Raw genomic sequence first — 21201 nt, forward strand, 5'->3', positions numbered from 1 at the left:
ATCCTCGAAAACATTCCTTCGCAGCAGCATAAAGCAGCATCGCATAAGCCCCCGGGGGGGAAGGAGGGGCTTTGGCACTTCTTGTAGCGCCCGGATTCGTTCGATCGATCGATTCTCGATCGATTCGAAGGGCAACTGACATCTGCGCACATGTAACGGCTTCGCGGGAGCGCGCGCGTCATCACGATCACGATCGTGAGGTTACACCGTACGCTCACATGCTGCGGCGACGTCACTTTCGACACCTTTTCGACGCGGCGGCATCGCGGGTGTGGTTCGCTTAAAGCACAATCGGCCGGGCAGATCGATTCGATTCAGTTCACAGCCCGAAAAGCAGAGCTGAGCAGTGAAGCGAAATGGAGCATCGAGCGAGCGAGAGATCGGTATGGGCGGTTGTGGTTATGAAATGGGCCCCTTGCCCATTGCCGAAAGTACCAATTGGGGGTGCGGTGTGTGTGAATTTGCCGCCCCATGACGCGTGATCGCGGTGATCTCAATCATTTCATGCTTCACCTCAATACCGATAAGCCACGGTTTTGTGTGATGCGGTGGCTGCGCTTCAACAACGGAGCAACAAACACTCCACCAGGGTCGCAACTACCTTCCCCGGGCGTCGCGTCACGCGAATTAAGCGGAAAGGATCGGAGGCAATATCGGCAATAAAAACGCTAGAAAATGGTTCGTGGGGGGCTCAGAATAAACCAGAGAGTTATTTATGGACCCCACAATGGAGCGCTGGGGAGTGCGTTGAGGGTTAGAAGGGTTGGCCACTGCTGCTCCGGTGCTGCTCCGGTGTTGAAAGTGTGAAAGTGGCGGACTGAAATGGATTTTTGGCCTTGCACGAATTCCACTAAAACATGCAGAACTGATCCAACATTAAGGCGTGATCATAGCAACCCACATTAGAGGCGCACTCCTCCTCCTTCCCCTCCTCTTATAATATGGCCATTCCCTTTGGCTTTGGCTCCTGGTGAGGTAATAAATCCCGGGGCGAAACCGAGATTGTAATTGAGTTGTATTACGGTTCGAATTGGGAATGGCCATATTCAAATGAAAAATGAAAAAAATCCTTTAACCTTACGACGCGCCACGTAAGCGATCGGATTGTCAATTACGATCAAGACGCTTAAAAAGAATAATGAAAAAGGGATTCTTTAACATGCTTAAGGAGGTGCCTTAATGAACCATAAATTGTGGTAAAACAACAAAAAGAACCATTTTGCGTTTAAAATATGCAGAACATAATCGAGCGGGTTTCGGTTCGATTTTCCGGCTCTTCCGTGGTCGCTGGAGCACCAGCAGCGATCCGGTCGCAACATCGTGCATATACCGGGCCATTTACCGCTCGGTGGTCACTTGGTTAAGCTTGGCTTTTTTTTATTATTATTTTTCCATTACTCGAAGCTGCTCGAAATTGTCGCCCTCCGATGAGGGATGGACCATGGCGCGCGAGGCCACCACATTAACAACCGCGTAATGACACGATCTCTGACGGTGTGGCTTCCCCGTCTAGACACCAGCCGAGGTCCGAGATGGTGTCCTTTCTGTATCATTGCGCTCTGCGCAGCGATTGACCACAACTCATCAACCACACTTCGGGGCCCTGGCATCGAGGCACGCGGCACACGGAGCACCACATCAATCGAGGACGACGAGGCTCTCCAGACACTCATTAGCTGCCTCCGGGCCCGTGGGTTGAGGAGCGGAGGATGAAGGGCTCATTATCAACGTCACAGGCGGCGGGTTTCGAACTCGCTTTCGACCCTGAGCAAGGCCACCAACCACCACCATCGGTCATTGGGAGTGATCGTGGCTTCTTCGTGAGTAGCTGTAGCCGGAGCCGTAGCTTCCACGGGATTAATGATGCCCGGAGCGGTGCGGTGCGGTGGCGCTTGCTCCACTAAAATCACGACCAGTCCGAGCGCGCCATGACCACTTGCTACGACCTGCCAACCAATGCAATCACCGAGGTGAACCGTGGCGTGGCTTGATGAGGGACACTTGTTACGCCGGCTTTATTAGGACGCGAGCTCCCGTCGTCGTCGTAGTAGAGGTAGAGATGTATTAACTAAAGTAAATAAGTCACTAATTTCCGCTCCGGATCGACCGGTGGTGGTGGTTCCGGTCCAGTCCAGTCCGGTCCGGTCCGGGGAGCAATCATATCGTGATCTCCCTCGGTGCAGCATCTTAATGATCGAATTTTCGTCTGATGATCTCAGCACGTCGGCGTCAGCTACCGTGGACCATTCGACCATGGAGTGCATTCTGGTTTTATTATTTAGAACAAACAGAAGGCCCCCCTCTGCAGCATGCGGCGGCCAATGCTGTACGTCATTAGCGTGCGAGGCCGTAAATCATGGGACGGTTATTAAGATACGGTGGCGATGAATCAAATTATTCGCGAAAAGGACAAAGATTCGCTCCCTTCCCCTTTGCTCAATTAGAACCACCACTACAACCACCACTAGTCACCTGGCGGATCGATGCATAAGCCGATCTTCACGGGGACCACAGGGAATACACGGAGAGTATAATCTTTACAATAAACAGCCCGGCATCGGGCTTCGGCAGACCCGATAATGAGGTAGTTAAAAGCTCGCTTTGGCTTCCATGCCGCCTCGACCGGGACGAGGAGGACAATTGCTCCGTCGCCGCAATACCCCCGCGTCGTCGCCACTGGTTAAAGTTCACCATTTTTACGAGCATTTTACGAGCCTACACTATGCGCAGCTACTTTAACAAATGAACGCTCCACAGACACACACACACAAACATGCGCGTATCGATCGTTGACTTTGCGTTGCGCCAGTAATTGACGTTCGGTGACGGTTGCGGCGACAACTCGGATGCTCCCTAAGGTCGGGGGAAGATGACCACAAGAAGATGGCCACTGGATTGAGGATCATCTCGCGGGTTCGCGTGCGGTGGATCGCGGATCTTTTCCTTTCTTTTATTTATTGGCCCCCTTCGTCGTTAAGGACCACCGATTGGCACAGCGTGCGTTTTTATTGGTGTAGGTTTGCAAATTTTAAGTGAGCATAAACAGGCTGTAAATGCATCGGCATCGGGTTTAATGGTCCCGGCGCAAGGGGTCGAAGGGCCGACGACATGCATGCAACTCCATCGACATCACTTGATCTGCGCAAATATCGCGATTGCATAAGGCATTTGCTTCGAGGGTTCTCGCATCGTGCACTGGCACCGGCAAGGCAGGTCCGATGGATCTGTCCGTCAAAGTAGATCAGACCTTCAACCTTCAAAACCCCTAATGTGGCGATCGCGATCGACTCCAGCTCGGTTCGCTAGGGTGGTGGTGGTGGTGCTGCCCGAATGACACGAAGTAGCACACTGGTGTTCGATGCCACATTGAACATCATGTTCTCGCTCTCTCTCGTTCGCTCGGTTTGGATCTGATCGGATCGTGCCACGATGATCGTGCGGACGATTGTGGAGGCGCGCGGAATTAAATCATTACCCTCGCACCTCGCGCGCACGCGGGACGCCTCTGGGGAACTATTTTTGGACACGATCGCGTCGAGCGACAAATAGTCGAGAGCTCTCGACTTCACTCGTGCCTCGAGCCATCTAGCAGCAGTAGTGTTCTAGACTGCAAGTGTCACTGCGTGCAGTGTGCCTCTTGCCAGTTGACTGCCTGGCTGGCTGGCTGTCGTGTGTCCTTGAGACTTGGTCGCTTGAGTCGCGCTGCCTGCGAGGTGACGAGGTGCAGGTTGTGCGTCCCTGACCTTTTGCCCCAGCATTAACCAACCAACTAAAAATGGAACCAACGATCGATCGTGTGAATCATGGAAAGTATTAGTTTCGTTCGCCTTCCCGCAGTGGAAGCATCTTCGTGACTTCAGCGAGCGAGCGAGCGATCCTTTCGATTGACATGCACCACACGCACGCAGAGGGTGCTGGACTTGACTTTAATTTGATCATATTACCGGGAGCTTCCAGCAGTTTAATGCAAATTGCACTGCCGGGCTGATTAGCGGTTCCCTCGTCGAGAACGTGAACACGAGAGAGGCGAGTGGAAAGAACGTTCCGCGGTCCCGCTAACTAGAGTCGATTACCACATTTCTCCTAGGCGCCATAGACTAGGTGCCGCTCGACTGGCGGCTCGTCCGTGTAATTGTTGTCCGGACTACCGCGCAGCGTGAAACAACAGAGAGAAAGAGAGACAACTGCAGCGCCAGTAGCAACATCCGTTCTTATCACTGGAGAAGCTTCACGAACACAGTTCTAGTGAACGAGGCCTACGGAGCAGCAGCAGCTCGAAGGGAGACAGTATGTCCCAGTTGAACTCTCGAAAACAAGCGAAGCCCCAATTATCGTCTGGCGTCTGGCGTGATCATCATCAGGGACGGGGACCGCGGACTGCTAGAACCAGACTACACTATAACCATGACCATGGCCGTCCCTCCGTCCCCCGTAGGGAGTCTCGCTCGCTCGCTCGCTCGGTGAGTGTAATTATTTATGCATCACTCATATCATTTCCACCGTCTCGGGTCTCGGGAGACCAGCGCAGCGATAATGGAATCACATCATCCTACGCCACCGGAACCCGGATCCCGACGACCCGGCACCCGGCACAGGATCTACGGATTTTCGAAACCGAGTGGCAACCGAACCGGTAGGTGGTCAGGCCACTCAGGGCTGGCGAGAGGATAAAAGAATGGATCTCGAAATTATGGCGTGGTGAGTTGGACGATCGCTGCGAGCTAGCGCTGCGGCGTGCGCTCGTGCGTGTGTGTGTGCGTGTGTGTGTCGGTTGCTGCTCCTGTGGTGAGGAGCGTCGAAGCTGCGGGAATCCTCCCTCCCTCCCTCCCTCCCAGCAGCAACAGCTAACAACATGAATATTTGTTATAATTTATGGAGCCCGCGGTACTTGGGGTCTTGGTGTTGGTGGCTGGTAGCGGAAGAGGAAGAGAAGAGGAAGAGGAAGAGGAAAGAGAGAAGACGAGGTTCTAGAGCAGCCAGCACCTCATCCTGCGCTATGATGGAGCACTTCCCGGAGCGAGAGACAGAGAGACAGAGACCTAAAGAGGAGTCAGAACAGATCCGTGGCGTGATCGTGCGATCAGACACACAACACCACGCACACACACACACGCCAATACTGCTGCCGGTTGGGAAGCTCACCGTGTGTGTGTGTGTGTGTGTGTGTGTGTGTGTGGAGAGGGAGGAGGAATTGAGATCAGATTGCGATTCGATTGCGCTCGTGAGAATTTCCATCTACGATTCTACGCGCGGCCGATGGGAGATGATCCTTCGCCCTTCCCCCCGGGTCGGTGGTGGTTCGTGGTACGGATTATGACAAGTCTCACATTTCCAGGGCGCGTTCCATGTTTCGAAATTGTCGGTTTCTGTCCGTCCGGTCCGGGGACTTCGGAGCTCGGAGATAATGATAAGTTATCCGCTTCTCTACGGCAGTGGCAGCGGCGGTTCGCGACTCCCAGTGCTGGTGGTGGTGGGCAGTGACCACAAATATTGACCAGCCAGCCAGCTTTACACGTTCCCCCCTTTCGAATGCCTTTGGGTTGGTCTGGTCTGGCGGTGAAATCTATACTTCGCCATCGCCGGGACATCGACAGAGTCGCGAGACATCGAATCGATGAACGAGTTCCTGCATCCGAGGCATCCGGTGTCCGGGAAGGGGGGGGTGAAAGTTATGACAGTAACCGGGCACCTAAACTTTAACACCTGTTGCACGGGTGGCAACATGATCTACTACCTTTTAACTACTACTCGCACACCTCACACCTTGGCGCTGATCTTGGCGCTGATCGCGAGATCGGGAGTGTTGTAGATACACCGCTCCATACACCACGACACCGGTGCCTCCGTGGTATCTGCGATCTGTAAGTGCACTTTTGTCCACATTTTTTGAATCCAATATCCGGCTGTTAAATCTCCCCTTGCTGCTGCCTTAAACCCACTCCCGCCCTTCTCACCACAGAACTCTACTTGACTCCGGTGGGGTTAATGCGCATCGAAAGATGTAATAAAATCTGTGATTGATTTATCGATCTGGCTAGCTGGCTGGCTGGCTGGTCCACCATTACAGACCAGTCGTATGGACGGCATTCCGTACCAGTGGTGGTGGTGTAGGTGCCAGGCTGCACCAGCTAGGTTCTGGGCGGTCTTCACAGTGGTCATTGGGGTCCGGTGCTTTTGCTGTTCGGGATTAATAAATTCTACGCAACCAACCGACCAACCGACTGGCCGAACGATTGCCTGATCCTGACACACAGGTCTCTGGCTGGTGGACGCGCACCCACATTAACCTACCAGGAGAGGCACACCACCACCTACGTTCCCACTGCTGATGGTTCTCGACGACGACCACGACGACGACGACGATGCGGCGGTGGCTTTGGGGAACGTGTGGAGCATATGCAATTTTGCGATAATGATCGCCGTGCAGCGTTGCAGCACCAGCAGCAGCAACTGCAGCTAGGACACCACGCGGTTCGTTGGGCCAGATGAAGCAGAGCGTGATTTATAGCGAACCAGAACTCTTGAACCTGAGCGGTTGGTTGACCCCCGCGCGCGGAACGTCGTTTGATATTGGTACTTGTGTCCGTCCGTGTGCCCGTGCTTGTGTGTGTGTGTGTGTGTGTGTGTGTGTGTGTGTGTGTGTGTGTGTGTGTGTGTGTGAGGATATGCCCATAGGCTTGTACATTTAAATTAGTGTTTGTTTGTTGTTGTTGTCCTCCTTCATCCCTCCATTGCTAAGGGGATCACTAATCCAGGGCCTGTCGCGCGACTTGATCGCGCATTACCGAGCGTTCCAGCGGGACCATAAATATTAATTGAACTATGTATGTGTGTGTGTGTGTCCAATGATGCGATCGCATAGACGAGATCGCGGAGGAGATACCAATTAAGATCCGTAGATCGCGCCTTCCATTCCCCGGTAAGACTTCCATCATCCGCCCGTTCCCGAAGGTATTACCGGCAAAAGGTCTGTGTGTGTGACACACACTGGCGCAGTGTCACCAAGCACCAGGGGCGGAACGGGCGGCATACAAATTTGCATTTTTATGAATTGACTTTTAATTGGCTGCGATTCGGATCGGATCGGTGCCGGAGTCGATTCTTCTTGAAATAAGAAGATGCTGTGAGACGACGCCGCCGTCGTTGCACTGCAACTCCAGCGCTGGTCTGCAGTGCTCCATCATCATTCCGCAATAAGTTCTTGGTTGGCTTGCGTCATGCCATGCCTCCACCATCGGCTCGAAGGAAGTGGGTTGTTTGCAGGTTTGTGTACTACTGCTACGACGACGACGACCATGTTTAGCTCATTGTCTAGTTGTTATTGGTGTTGCATCCATCGACTGTGGCCAGTGGCACACCTCCAGGAGATAAGTGTCGCCGTGACAATTACCGCGCTGGCTGTGAGTTGACGTACCAGAGCACGCACGCCACACCACGAGATGATGTAATGGTAATAATAATCCTGTCAGTTTAGATAAACTGACCTCGCGTTGTTAGCTTGTCACTTTTGTCCGACGTGAACTGTCGCAACGCAACGGCTAAGTGCCCTTCGTTGTTTGCTTTAGCGCCCCTCCCTTCCCCTTCCCCCTTGATGGCAATAACCGTTTTGACTTCCGATTATCGGCCGGGGGGTTAAAAGCTGGATCGCTGTCTTTAACACAACACGAAGAAGAGAGTGCCAAAAGTCATTTAACTGCTCGGACTGTAGCGAGTACATCTCTGATCGTCGTTGGCCCCGATGGCATCGATTTGCATTGTGGCACACACCGGGCGTGTTAATGTCGACATGCACAACATTCCGCTTAAGACCGGACCTCCGGACAAGACGGCGAGAGTCGCGCGGGACCGGACAGCAACGAACCTTCTTGGCTTCGTTGCAACATTGTTGCAGATACTGTTGCATTGCGCCTGTGCCGGGTCTGTGCTGGTCATGTAGCGACCGCCCGGTCTTACATTCCGTCCGTCGTGTCCGCAGTGTATATGTGGTGATGACCTAGGTAGGTCACCATCGGTCGTACCGGCTCCGGACGATCGATCGCAATGATCAATAAACATGTTCGCGGAAATGATTCGCCATTAAGGGCACACACCGTTGCACACACACACACACACATGAGTTAAGCCGCACGTTGCATGGAGTAGGACGCTCATGGCTGGATGCTTTTAGGCCATCCGATGCCTTCACTCCTGTGGTACCGCCGTGGCGATGTATGCCGCGCCATTAGCTCCGGATTAGGTGTCGATTCCTGCGGGACGGCGATGCGTTACAGTTTGCGTAATCAAAGCGTATCAAAGCGTGTGTTGCGATTGGAAAGTGCAATCAAAAAAGGATACCGATCGGTTCCTTCCATTATCACAGCCCATCATCATCATCATCATCATCATCATCGTCGCCATCGCCGTCGCCGTAAATACCAATTTGCTGTAGTGGAGGAGTCGTGGTCCAATAATTGCCATAATTTCATTTCATCAACAAAATGGCGTACCACATAAATGCGGTGTGACTAATAATTTAGCGAGCGAACGGGGGGTAAACGTGAAACAATGTATTGAGTTTTGTTTGTAGACGATCAGCACTGATGCGATCACGTTACTGGACGCCGTTTAGCAGGTACTTTGCGGCGAACCGACGACCGAAAGTGTTTCGCCATTTGAACAAATCGTGTCACGCTAATCGTCCAGCCCATGTGTGTGTGTGTCTGTGGGTAATTTATCAAAAATAAACTCCCAGGCACCGGCGGCGCTCCGGTAAGGTGCCTTCGTACCAAATCCGGAGCCGTGTCTGCGCTTTATTGCTTAAAGCTCAGAGACAGCAACAGAACGCTGGCACGCTGGTGTCATTGCGCTTTGCAGCATCGCAGTCACACACATGTGCCCTGTGTCCGGTGTGAACACGGACGAAACACACGCTCGTAGGCACCTCGCAGGCGCGCACACACATCATAAATCAATCGCGAAACAGATCAAGGACAGCGACAACTGCTGCACCTTCGCTCTCGCGCGCGGGGTCGGAGTTTCGGACAGCTAGGAGTCCATCCATCGAATGGTGGCGCTAGGCTTCGATCCTCGACGAGCCTCTCGCGTACAGGTCTCAGGAGCGTGAAAGTTATTAATCATTGCATTGCGAGGCCCATTTCTGCGCCCCCTCCCCGGGTGGATCACCTTCGGTGGTTCGGGCTTCTTATCAACCGGTCGCAATCACAATTCGTCGATATTTAATTGAGTGTTTGTCGTGTGTGTACCGAGGGGCAATGTGCGTGCGTGTGTGTGTGTGTGTGTGATCGTCACCTAGGGTAGGTGATAATGCGAGATCTACAACATGCACACCCCATTCGCTGGCGATTGGTTTGACGATTGCGAATCGAAGACCGAGATTAAGGCAGGATGTTTAATTAAATAATGAACAACGAGCGAACCCTTCACGCCCGTCCGCCGGATGTAGCTGAATGGCTGTCAGGCAATCAACTGTCAGGCCCTGTTGCCCGATCGCAATTCGATCGCGCGCGTGTGTGTGTGCTACGATTGATTATTGATTGCTTATCCACGCTTGACTATCCGAGTGTGCCAATGTGCTAGGCAACAATTGCTTATTCCGATTCATACATAACCGATGCCAAGATGCCAAGAGGCCAAGATGAAGCAAGGCGTTCTCTGCTGTGTTGGCATTTGTCCTTGGTAAATCCATTGGCACGATCCGATTGCACACAAATATGACGACTCATGACGCAGCGCAGAACCATCACGACCAAATGCATCGGACCGATCGAGCCCATCCCACCACCAGTCATCACCACCACCAGCTTCCTTTCCTGTGTGACCGCATTTCAGCATCCCTTCAGGTGCTGGCTTCAGGTTGGCTGCCGTGGCAGGTGACTCTGGTGCTGGAGTCGTGGACCGCTAGCCCGGATCGACCGGTATGCATGCATGTATGCATGCATGCGGTGTCCCTTGCTTAAGTATGTGATTAGCGTCCGTAAAGTATTGGATTAAAATAATAAACGGGTGAATATATTGTGCAATTAAAAGCGAATAGCGAAACCGTTCTCCCTCTCTACCTCTCTCTCTCTCTTTCCTCGCACGCCGCACGCTGCATGAAGTTTGTTTCATTTATTTCTATTTTGCGCCTCCACTCCGCTTCCTGGGTGCATCCGGTACACAGTACGATCGCGCGCACGCGTGTGTGTGTAGGGCCATATGGCAACAAACATTGGCATCGATGCACAGCTGGGAGCCCCCAGCTGGTCACCATCATTAGCCAAACGGCGTATAAACACTACGCGCTCCGTCGCGACTCGATCGTCTAGAGCGTGGCGATGATTGGCGGTGTGTCTGTGTGTGTCTTGAAGGGGGTGGTGCAACCGCCACCACACTGCACCTACACCCCACCCATGAGGACACGAGCCCTCATTTGTCGGTGATCGGAAAAATCGGTAGCATTAGTACTCCCGGCATGGTCTGGCATAGCATGGGCCGGTGCAAAGGGAATTGCATACAACATCCGCCCGCCCGTCCGTTCGTCGCCACCGCCGAGGACGCCGATTGCGCAGAGATGGCGCAATCTTAGGAGGGCAATCATTTGCCACCAAAGAGGGGAAGGGGGTAATCCGTGGCCAAAGCCACGGATCGATGTCCCCCCCTGCTCGCCCTCTCCTTTAAAGGCAGGGAAACTAATTAAAGGCTCGCCAGAGCTAGCTGGAGCTGGGGATGGCAACTCTGGGGACGGGACGCAATGTAATGTTGTTGCCTAGTTGTTGTAGCCGAGGTTTTGTCGGAGGTGAATGGTAATTCCAGCCCGTTTCACGAGTAATTTTATGACCCACTCGTGCATGTTTGGCATATTTCCTCCTTTCCTACGTCCCTCCTCTTTTTTCTCCCTCCACGCGCATGAGTTCAATTCGTAATGAACGTTACGAAATCGGTAAATCATGCTGTCGAACACTGTCGAACCGATGTGCGATCTCCGATATGCTTATCCCTGGGATACTATGTGTGTGTGTGTGTGTCGGGCGTGCGCTTACCTGCTCCCGATTCGATATGGGAATCAATGCCAGAATCAATATCGTCCTGCTCACCTGAAAGTAGACGGAAACAAAACGGGATAAAGGAAACGTTAAACATTTATTAAAGCACTCGCAGTCGCAGCATTAATGATCGCATTACTCGCTATCGGTTGGCTATCGAACGCATTAACATCAGCAACAGCAGCAACAGCAACAGCAGCAGCTGTAGCAGCAGCAGGAATGGACTTGCGTGACTTGTTAATTAGTACATTAAAAGCTTAATGAAACAATCGGGATTTTAGTGAAAGGAGCTCTCACCAATTTCCTCCGCTTACCGTGTCGCGTCCTCGTCTCTCTCTCCCTCTCTCTTTCTCTCTCTCATACTCTGTCACTCGTCTACTGGAAACGATCGACATTTACATAACCATATACCATAATTTGAGTAAAACGCTTCCATTCCCAGCCGTCGTCAGGGTCCATCCGGTGGAGCCCCCTCCAACCAGCTTCCAGCTTGGCGATAAAACACTGTTTCACGGGTTGTCTGCGTCTGTGTGTGATTGTGTGTGTGTCCCTGTGACTATTTTCTTCAGCACAACCAACCCCCTCCCCTGGGCTTGATTAATTCGTTGCGACCGCCGCGCATTAAATGCGATCGAATCGAACGAGGAACGCGAAACCGCATGGCCAGGAGCCAGTGGAGGCGCGCGCGCGGAGCATACGTCGCGACGCATACATTGTAGGGAAACGAAAACATCGTTCGGAAGCCATTAATCTCCGAAATTGTGTGTCCGAGGCACCGCGGCGCACAAACATCCGAATTACGACGAAACGGACGGAGGGCCCCGGTGCGGAAACATAAAAGTGCTTTCTTTCCCCCCTTTTTTGGCGGTAGGAACGAGGGAAGTGAGGGCTACTGGCAACCCGGTGTCCCATTGGCCAGTGGTTGATAAGTAATCGAACACGATTCAAGAAGAAAGTCGCCGGCGGAGGGAGGTGGGAGGTTGAAACGGCGCGAGGGGACTGGCTTCCGCTCGGCAGGTTCCACTGGCAGGCCGGTGGGGAACCCAAAAATGAGCTGAATGAGAATGTCAATTCCTTTTGTCCGCAGTGGCGTAGTGGTTCGTGTCGTGGTCCCATGGTCGTTGTTAATCGAAAGGGAAACCGATGTCGCTGGAGTAACCAAATGGCGTTCGCACCATGCATATGCGAAGACGCGGCGCGTGTGACGCTCGATGAAAGTTCCCATCGTGTGACCACGACGATGCTGATGACGACGTATGTGTGTCTCCATGTGGACGCCATCAATCGAATCGCGAACGTTTATCGCTCGATCGATTTTTCGGTTTCGAAGCGACGACGAACGAAGCGAATCATAGAAACGGTCGCTCGTGTTTAGATTGTAGCGCCTTGGCCGGGGAGCGACGATAGACGCGCGAAACGCAGCAGAAATGAAAGTGAAATTATTTATCGATCAACGACCTCCCGGAGATGTGTCCCGGGGGTCCCGGGGATGGATGGTTGGATGGATGCGAATGCGCGTGAGAAAAGCATAAGAGCATAAGCATGAGCACGATCCGCTTGGAATTCCTAGCGCTCGTGCGATTCCGCCTGGGGGCGAAACGAAAGACTTCAATCGATTCAAGGCTAGATATAAGCGACGAACCTGCTCCATGCGCATCATGCGTTCGTTATCCACTCGAACGAACGACGCGTACACACATACACACAGTCACGTGTGTCTGTGCGTTGGATGATGAATTTTCTTTTCGCCTGTTGGCGAAATTCTTATGCTGGTGTGAGGTAGTGGAGTCTATCAGCAGCAGCAACAGCAACAGCGGAGCATAGTATGCAAACAAGCTCTCATCAGCGGCCTCATTATAGGGGCGGTTTATCATCGATGGTTAGGAGCAAGGGGCCGCAAAAAAAACAGGTAATGGCACGCAGACACCAGCAGCTATTGTGTCGAGGATCGATCGCGCACTCGTGAGGCTCGTGCAGCTGGAGAAGCACAGCACCGGTACCGTTCGGTTGCGAACAATGCGCGGATGGCGGGAATGGCGTATGAAAAATGGCTCCGGAGCATTTACCGCCGCCGATCGTGATGATGAATGTGGTCATTTGGTTTATTATTTTCTTAATCATTTTTTTTTCACGCAGCACCGAGAATGCCAATAATGGGTGCTAATCCTGTTGTGGTTGTTGTTGCTAGAACTATTCTAGTTGTTTTTGGTACTCGATGAGACTCCTCCTCTCAGCGACAAGCGAGGAAAGAAGGGAATATCATTTTTATACAAGAGGATCTGATGCTCCTCGATCTCGTACAAAAAAAACTGGTACATACACACTCCTTACACACTCGACAATGTTGCACATACAATCACCAGCACCGCGGTTGGCTGGCTAGCTGGCTGGCTGTTGGATAAACAAATCCATTTGTCATTGTCCTGGCGGATGAGAAATTGTTTACGCTTTAAGGGACTGCTGAGTTGAGCAGCGCAGCCACCGAAAGCACTCAGCAACAACGGCAGCAACAGCAGCAGCAGCAACACCGATCTTCAGATCTAGATCGTGTTAACAAACAGAGAGCGAGAGCCCTCTGGCCGACACTCTGCATGATATCAAATCACGGCGCATCGATCGCGGCGCGCATAGAACGTTTTGCGCGCCAACGCTGCGCAAGAACGGAGCAAAAGTCGTGCAAAAGCCGAGGCCCTCCTCGGGAAGGGAAAGGTCATCGATGCAGCAGCGACGCGCCGCACACCGTAGAGTGGAGATCCTCTTGCAGCACCACCACGCCGCGATTGACGCGATGCAACGGAGCCGCATGCTGCAGTGCTTCACGGTCGGTCGCTTATCGTCCTCTTCATCAGCTCTCAATCAAATTGACTGTAGTTTCGCTGTCATCGCCCGCCGTCTGCTCGGTGTCTGTCGGTGGTTTACGGGGCCGTCGGGGCGCGGCAGAAGAATGGATCACATTTCGTCGATCGCCGCCACCGACGCCACCGCCTCCGTTGTCCGTGACGAGTCCTTAATGCTGATCTATTAATTTAACATACAATCACGGTACGCAACGCAACGCAACGTACGTTCGTACGTGTTCACGATCCGATCCGTGGGATAATGATGATGCCGAGTGCCGGAATCGTTGCCAATTCGCTTCGTCCCCAGTCGGGATCGTGTGTGAAATGAATATGATTTTATGTCTTCATTTTCCACGCGATCGATCGCGGACGAGTCGTCGTCGTCGTGATTGAGCCAATGAAGCGCCATCGGGCACTATGGCGGGCCGTGTATGTAATCCACCAACACCGTCGTGGTAATCCATCGTTTTATGGCTCCTTTATCCTTTTAAAACAAAGTTTCTGCTCGCATTCACGAAGATGCGGATGCTATGGTGTTTCCCCTCAATACAATGTCAGTGAGGACAGTGAGTTGTGCGAATAGAAAGTTGCCTGCCTCAGCCCTGTGTGTGTTAATGGCGACATTTCCGGTGCAGCGCGAACAAATATCGCAGAATGAACTCATAAAAATAATCATAAAAATTACCGTCATTACGAGACCGGCGTATACTTGTTAAGGGCACGACGAGGAGGGGGCAACGCATTTCTAATCAAGTCCCGCCATCAACGGGCATGTGATCAAAACTCACGGCACTCCCAAGTGTGCGGTGACGCTGTCACCGTACGATCAATCAAAGCGCTCAGGAGGAACGGGCTCTCTGCTCTGCCTGCCAAGCACAAGCCAAGCACAAGCAGCTTGTGCTGCTGCTCATCAGCGATAATCGAAAATGATTAGCCCGAGAGTGGCCGAGGCCGAGGCTGAGGCTGAGGCCGAGAGGCGAACGAGTTTAATGTCGTCTTCGTCGTTGTCGTCGTCGTCGAGGGTACGAGAAAGTTGGAAACCTGAAGTTGGATGCACGTTCCGTGCCATAACAACGCCGGTGACTCAAGGTGGTATGAAAATGGCACCTTACACGCACCGATGGGCGACACGATCGCCGGGGATCACAACCAGATCCCCCCTTCGATCGTCGCATGCCCGGGGGCTGAATTTCTCCTTTCGCACACACACACACACACACAAGTATTACACAAGCGACGCGCAAGATCGATCGAGAAACGCGATCACATCCTCGGGTCGGGTCCGTGAAACCCGCGCCAGGGGAAGGGTATTACAGGATGTACCGAGCGCCACCGCGGCCGCCATCGCCGCCGGATCGATCGCGATCGCGAGATGCGTGCCAATAAGGTGTATTATTTATAAAATTCATTAATTTTAATTAAATTTTCATCGTAATTACCGGCTAGCGATAGTAAAGTAGAGCCAGCGCTAGGGAGGAAGGGAGGGAGGGAAAGAATGGAGGAGGAGGAGGAGGAGAGGACAACGTATCATCCCGGCCCCGGGGGCCTCCTCGGATCCTTGTGTGGCTTCGCAAATTTTCGCGCGCCGCTCGATGAGGCAACGATCGAGAGATCTCGTTTGATGGTGGCGCGAAAGGGAGGAAGCCGGCCGTGAAGAAGAAGAAGAACGTCGTGTTCAACCTGGGGCAACATTCTCGGATCTGCGGTTTCTCGGGAGGACGACGACGACGACGACGGGTCGGATCTGCTATAAGATTTTATTAGCCGAGGCGCACGTTCATCGATTGTCCCCTGGAGCGACCGGCGGCGGCTGAGGCGGCGGTGGCGTCGGTTCATCATAGACGTCCTTTGCGTCGAGCGAGCACATTCCAGTGGTTCCTTGCGGGCACTGCGGTTAGCCGCGCGCTCCGTATCATCATCAAAAGAGCTGCAACACGTGTGTGTGTGTGTGTGTGTGTACACGCGGCGACTAAGAACCTAACAAGTCCGAGGGAAGAGGTTCGCCCAGCGGTGCGGAAGCGAAATCATTCATCTTCGTCCATCCTGTGCAGACACCGTTTAACCTTGAGCTGGACTCCCCGCAGGACAGGAGAGAGATCTATTACACACACACACACACACACACACGCGCACACACGCGCACTGCAGGCTACCGTGGACAGGACATATACCTCTTCGCCCGTGGCTTGGCGATCGCGAACTTTAATCGATTTCTAGCATCTCAGCGCTACTCAAATTAAAACATACACGCAGCATAGGGTGGAAGGGAGAGGCAGGGGGGAACGGGGCAACACCACCTGGGATCGTCGCGCCAGGGAGTCCGTGGCCGGATCGGCGTGTTGCGTGGGCATGGCGCGCGATCGCTAGATTGTATCTGGTGTCGCTTGCGGTGCGAAGCGAAATGATCGGCTTTCCTTAATTGAAAGCATGTTCATGGAGGCACACCTGATCAGCACCGGCAGCACACCACCGCCAGAATCCCGGTCCCTAGTTATGAGCAAATCCCGGTCCCTAGTTATGAGGACACCATGGTACACCAGGAGGAGTCTCAGAGGTCGTCCTCGTTGTCGTCAATGACCCGAAGAAGTACGAGTTCGCAAAGCCGTCAAGTGTCTGGCTGAGTGTCTTATCTGTAACGCACTCGGAGTGGTTTTGCATGCTTAATTGATCGTCCGGGGATGGGTCCGGGGGGTCATAAAAGTTAGTGAAAAGTGTCTTTACCAAGGTCATGTCGATGATGTTGGATGGAACCATAAGACACGATCGGAAGATCCTCGTAGATCCGATCAGGTGCAAGTGAAGTGAGTAGAGGTGATATGCATTAAGAGGAAGATGAGTATCGATTGCATGCCAGTATAGTACCCATGTTATTAACCCATTCTTATCTAGCTAGTGTTATCTGGAACCTTTAGGACGTGCTTAGTACCTTTAGCGTATTGGTTGCAAGTGCAATATTACAATTGGATAATAATACGGAAAAGCAAAACAAGCATCTTGCTCTCTTACCTGTGTCACTGACGTCCAGCGATGATCGATGGCGGGTCCGGAGTCGCGTCGCGGCCTTGCCACTATCGAGCTGCGCCAGCTTGTCTCTCGTCGGCGGAGTGTTTTTGGTCGAAATCGATTGCGATTCGTTGTACACTGCTGGTGTCAATCAACGCAGTGGTGTTGATGGTGGTGTGTGGATCGATATCATGCAGTACACATACCCCATGCCACATACACACACACACACACACATGCGAACATGAAATCGTGCACACCAGGAAGGGGATAGGGATTCGGGTTGCAGGAGAAGGAATGATCGGGAGTGATTCAGGATAGGGTCACGTCGTCACGTGGTGACGAGTTCCGTGCACAAACACCACCCAGCACATGGAAGCAACGGTGGAAACAAAACGGGTGGTTGGTGGTGAAGCGTGATTCGTGAGCAGGAGTGAGGGTGCAGGAGGGAGAGAGAGAGAGAGAGAGAAAGAGAAAGGAAGAGAGAGAGAGAAATAATATTTTAAAATATGAAGCGAACTCGCGTGCCATTTGCTTGTCCTCGTCGTCATCGTCGCCTGTTTGTATTTACAAAGTAAAATGCAAATTGAACTCTTGTCACTGAGCACAGCAGTTACCACTACTACTGCTACTACTACTATCATCACCATCATCATCATCATTGACGCTAAAAGCATCGAACCATTTGGTGCGGTTAACGCGCCTTGTCCGGTTGCCTCCCGGAACTCTGGCCCCGCCGAACAGATCGGTTTTTATTGAGCTGTTAATAATGGTCCCATCTCCAGGTTGTGGGTCTCGGGCCGTTTGTTGCCGGCTGCACTACAGCCCGGACCGAGATAGGGCGGAGATAGGATCGTTATCAACTTTGTAGGAGAACCTCGCGTAACCAGATCACTTAAGCGAACCGAACGCCATGATTTCAGCCCCCGTACCATTTGCCCGACGTTTCAATGGCCACACTGCCAGCTAGTCAGCCAGTCCAGCACCAAGAGTGCTGCTGCTGCTGCATAATTAACGCCCGAACGACCCGCTGGGTGACGGTTCGATCGGTGCGCGAGAATATCTGATCAGCGACCGGGAAAACTGTCGTATTTCATTTTACAAACGCGACGAACACTTTCAACACTTTAGCACCGGGCACGGGCCCCGCAATTGAATTTAATCGTAATGGTAGGGGCGCAAGCGATTCGAAAGGAAGAGTGTCATAAAGTATTTATTGTCTAAATCGATCCCTTTACCCGAAGACGAGACGCCGAGAGATGACGCTCTGATCTAGTTCCAATTAAAGGTAATAATACAGCAGCGCAACGGACGTAACGTTCAGGTGTGTGTGTGTGTGTACTTGAAGGGACAGAAGGTGCCAGAAGGAAGTGCCATAAATCAGATGCACCAAGGCACAAGAGCGCCGCAACTTCTCTATTCTTAGAGTCGTCGTCAGCAGCATCCGTTCCGTTCTTGATGATGCCAAGTTGCCGTAGATGATGCTCCCGGTTTAGCCTACGGTTACACGTACGCCTCTGGCCTTTCCGACGCTTGCGCTGTCATTCGCAATGTCCAAACATAATGAAAATGTGGAAATTCCATCCGCGAGTTGCTGCTGCAGCTGCTGCTGCTAGCTGCCCATCAAGCGAGATCGGGGGTTTGGTGTACCCCGAAAGCCACCATTGCTCGAGTGTCTGCTGCGAGCAGATTCCTTCCTACTGCTGCTGCTGCTGCCGGCAAATGGTGCCGGCGGATGGCGAGAATGTTGCAGAAATTATGATCACACACGCGGATCGGACGTGGGGCCCACCTCGGAGAGTGCAAAGAGGAGGGCTCCACTCCACTCGGAGTCACACACCACCCGGTCGTCGGCTTGTATTTCGCCACAACGCCCCCAAACCGGTCTCTCTGTCTTCCCCTCCCCCCACTACTACCTACCACACCCTCGACCTGATGGGGTTCGGTGCAATTATCATACAATTGATAAATGAGCGTTGCAATCGAATGCGGCGCACCACAGAGTCACTCGTCGGGCGTCTGGTGGTGTCGGGCTAGGTGGCCCTCTGCACCGATCATCTGCATCATGAATCTCGGGAAGGGGACGAGGGAGTAAGAGAACCCACGGAGGTCGTTTCTTTGCGCGCAATCCAATGCCCTGTACCGGAGGAGTAGCAACAGCAACAGCAGCAGCAGCAGCTAGATGCAATGCTCTGCAACATTGTAGTGTCCGGGTTCGTGTGTGATTGCATAAAAATAAAACAAAAAAAAAACGAACGAACGAACGATCGCGATCGCCAGCCGCACACCGCAAAACCAAACACACAAATAGAAGAATTGTCGACACACACACACACACACGCACTAGAGTGAGAGAAATGGGGAATATTAATCGCGAAGCCAATAAGGTTGGTATCATATCGTCGGTTTTGCTGAGATTTTCGATTCATTCATCCCCTTCGATGTTGGTGTGCCTCGGCGGTGGCCATTTCTCGCACCCTGCCAGCTGCCTTGTTGGTGTGACTTTGTAAATTATAATTACACGCGAAACTTATCAAAACTCGAAGCGAGAAGGTAGGCAGAAGCGGGTGTTCGCGTCCCACGGGTACCGAGATTCCTCATCGATCGACCCCGGGGGGCCTCCGGGGCAACTCATGGCGTGCAACAATGTATCGGCGCAGCACGACGGCGACGACGAGGACAACATGATGCTGCTGCACATGACTGCCGGGACTGCCGGCAGCGATAATGCTCGCTCGGGTGCGACAGGAAAAATTGGTTGCAATTAATAAAGGATTTCGTTTCCATCGCGCGCGCGCGCCCGGCCCCAAAAGGTCGTCCTCCGCGGGGTGAATCGACAGGAAAACGTTCTCGGCGTCTGGGAATCAATTTGTGGCGTGATGCTCCTGCCGGTGGTGGTGGTGGTGGTAATTGTAATGCATCTGATAAACAAAGCAGCGAAGCAGTGAGCATTCATTTATCGAACATAAAAAAGGCCTGTCGAGGGGAGAGTCGGAGATAAATTAATTTGCCTTCTCGGTCTGCTCGCAAGGTTAAACGTGGCAATCAGTTACCCACACACACACACACACACACACTGGTATCGGAGTGGAGCAGGAGGCGGATTAGCACCCCACCAACTTCCTTTTGCAGCATCCTTTTTTGTAGCTTCTTCGTGCAAAACAACAATCCTCGAATGCAAACCGCAAAAAAACGCGAAACGGAACGCGTTCGATTTCAAATGCTATCCGAAAAAAAAAACGAAAAGAAAACGAAATTCATGCAAACATCGGACACGCATCCCTCGTCGATTCTCATGTTACCCCCTCCCCGCCCCGCCCCTGGATCGCACAGATCGCACCAGACACTCTGTCTGTCTGTCTGTCTGGCTGGCCTGTCTGTGGCCTGTCCGTTCGACCGTTCGGCCGTGTTATCGATTTATCTTGCCATCTTTTGGCAATTTCGTACTAATCAGAATCCAATCCCCGCCCGCTCCCTTCGCTCCCCCGTTCCCGAAATCGCGAATAAATAAAAGGCAGTCGGCAAAAGATCATCGCGAACGCGATTCGCGCGCGGTCGTGGTGCTCGCGGTGCTGGTGGTGGTGGTGTGCGGTAACGAATGCCACCTTTGTGGCCACGGCACCATCCATGGGGATCATGCTGGTATCCGACGCCAGCCGGCCAGCCAGCCAGCATGCAAGACAGTCCGTCGCCACGACGCAATGTGCAGCATGCAGCAGCACAACACACACCGAACCGGGCGCGACAAGTTTTCACTTTCATAATTCGTGGCCAACGTGTGGTGCGCGGTGGGGGGGGGGGGGCATTCTCCCCGGCACCCCCGGGCACCCCCGGCACGGCGGAGGTGAGGTCGCTGACCGCGCTGAATTGTGTTCGGTTGCGTCGTGTCGTCGTCGCGCGCAGAGAGGTCGAACGGTGGTGCTGTGTGCGCGGCACAGACTCCGGACTCATAGCATAAGAAGTGGCGGCTTATGCGCCTCTCATCCTAATGCCTGATGCCGGGCTGGACCGGGCCGAGCGACCCACGGCAAGGAAAGTTTCTTCATTTTTCGGCCACTCGGCATTCGGTTCATAATGGCGAACAGGTTTGTGGCGGCGACGGCGACGCGCGCGCACTGCACACAACAGCCTTCATTAAAAGCTAATTTATCATCTTTGTCTCGTGCTCGTGCGGAGAGGCCTCCCCCTCCACCCCGGTCTACCCGTCCTCCCCGGTGGTGGTACGACGTGTGTTTTGCGCGACAGCATGCAGTGTCAAAGATGTCATGCACTTTCTTCTTCCTCGCGTGCGGAACACGATGCCGCCAGAGACCGAGACACCGAGTAACGATCGAGAG

The 21201-nt window shown here is 53.0% G+C and overlaps 1 protein-coding gene across 6 annotated transcripts in view; it reads right to left on the bottom strand.

Annotated features, from left to right (window-relative positions):
• The window catches only part of LOC125951527 (protein outspread), a 170502-nt gene that overhangs the window by 12309 nt on the left and 136992 nt on the right, over positions 1-21201 (bottom strand). For 3 of the 6 annotated variants that reach the window (XM_049680423.1, XM_049680420.1, XM_049680426.1), the window contains exons 7-8: positions 16868-17005; positions 11019-11072 (exon numbers count right to left, since the gene is read on the bottom strand). In XM_049680423.1, coding sequence (XP_049536380.1) covers positions 11019-11072; positions 16868-17005 — 192 coding nt within the window. The remainder of the gene's footprint in view (positions 1-11018; positions 11073-16867; positions 17006-21201) is intronic. The other 3 variants (XM_049680421.1, XM_049680425.1, XM_049680424.1) reach the window with 3 other exon arrangements.

This window comes from Anopheles darlingi, chromosome 2 (assembly GCF_943734745.1).
Source record: "Anopheles darlingi chromosome 2, idAnoDarlMG_H_01, whole genome shotgun sequence".
Classification (NCBI taxonomy): Eukaryota; Metazoa; Arthropoda; class Insecta; order Diptera; family Culicidae; genus Anopheles; species Anopheles darlingi.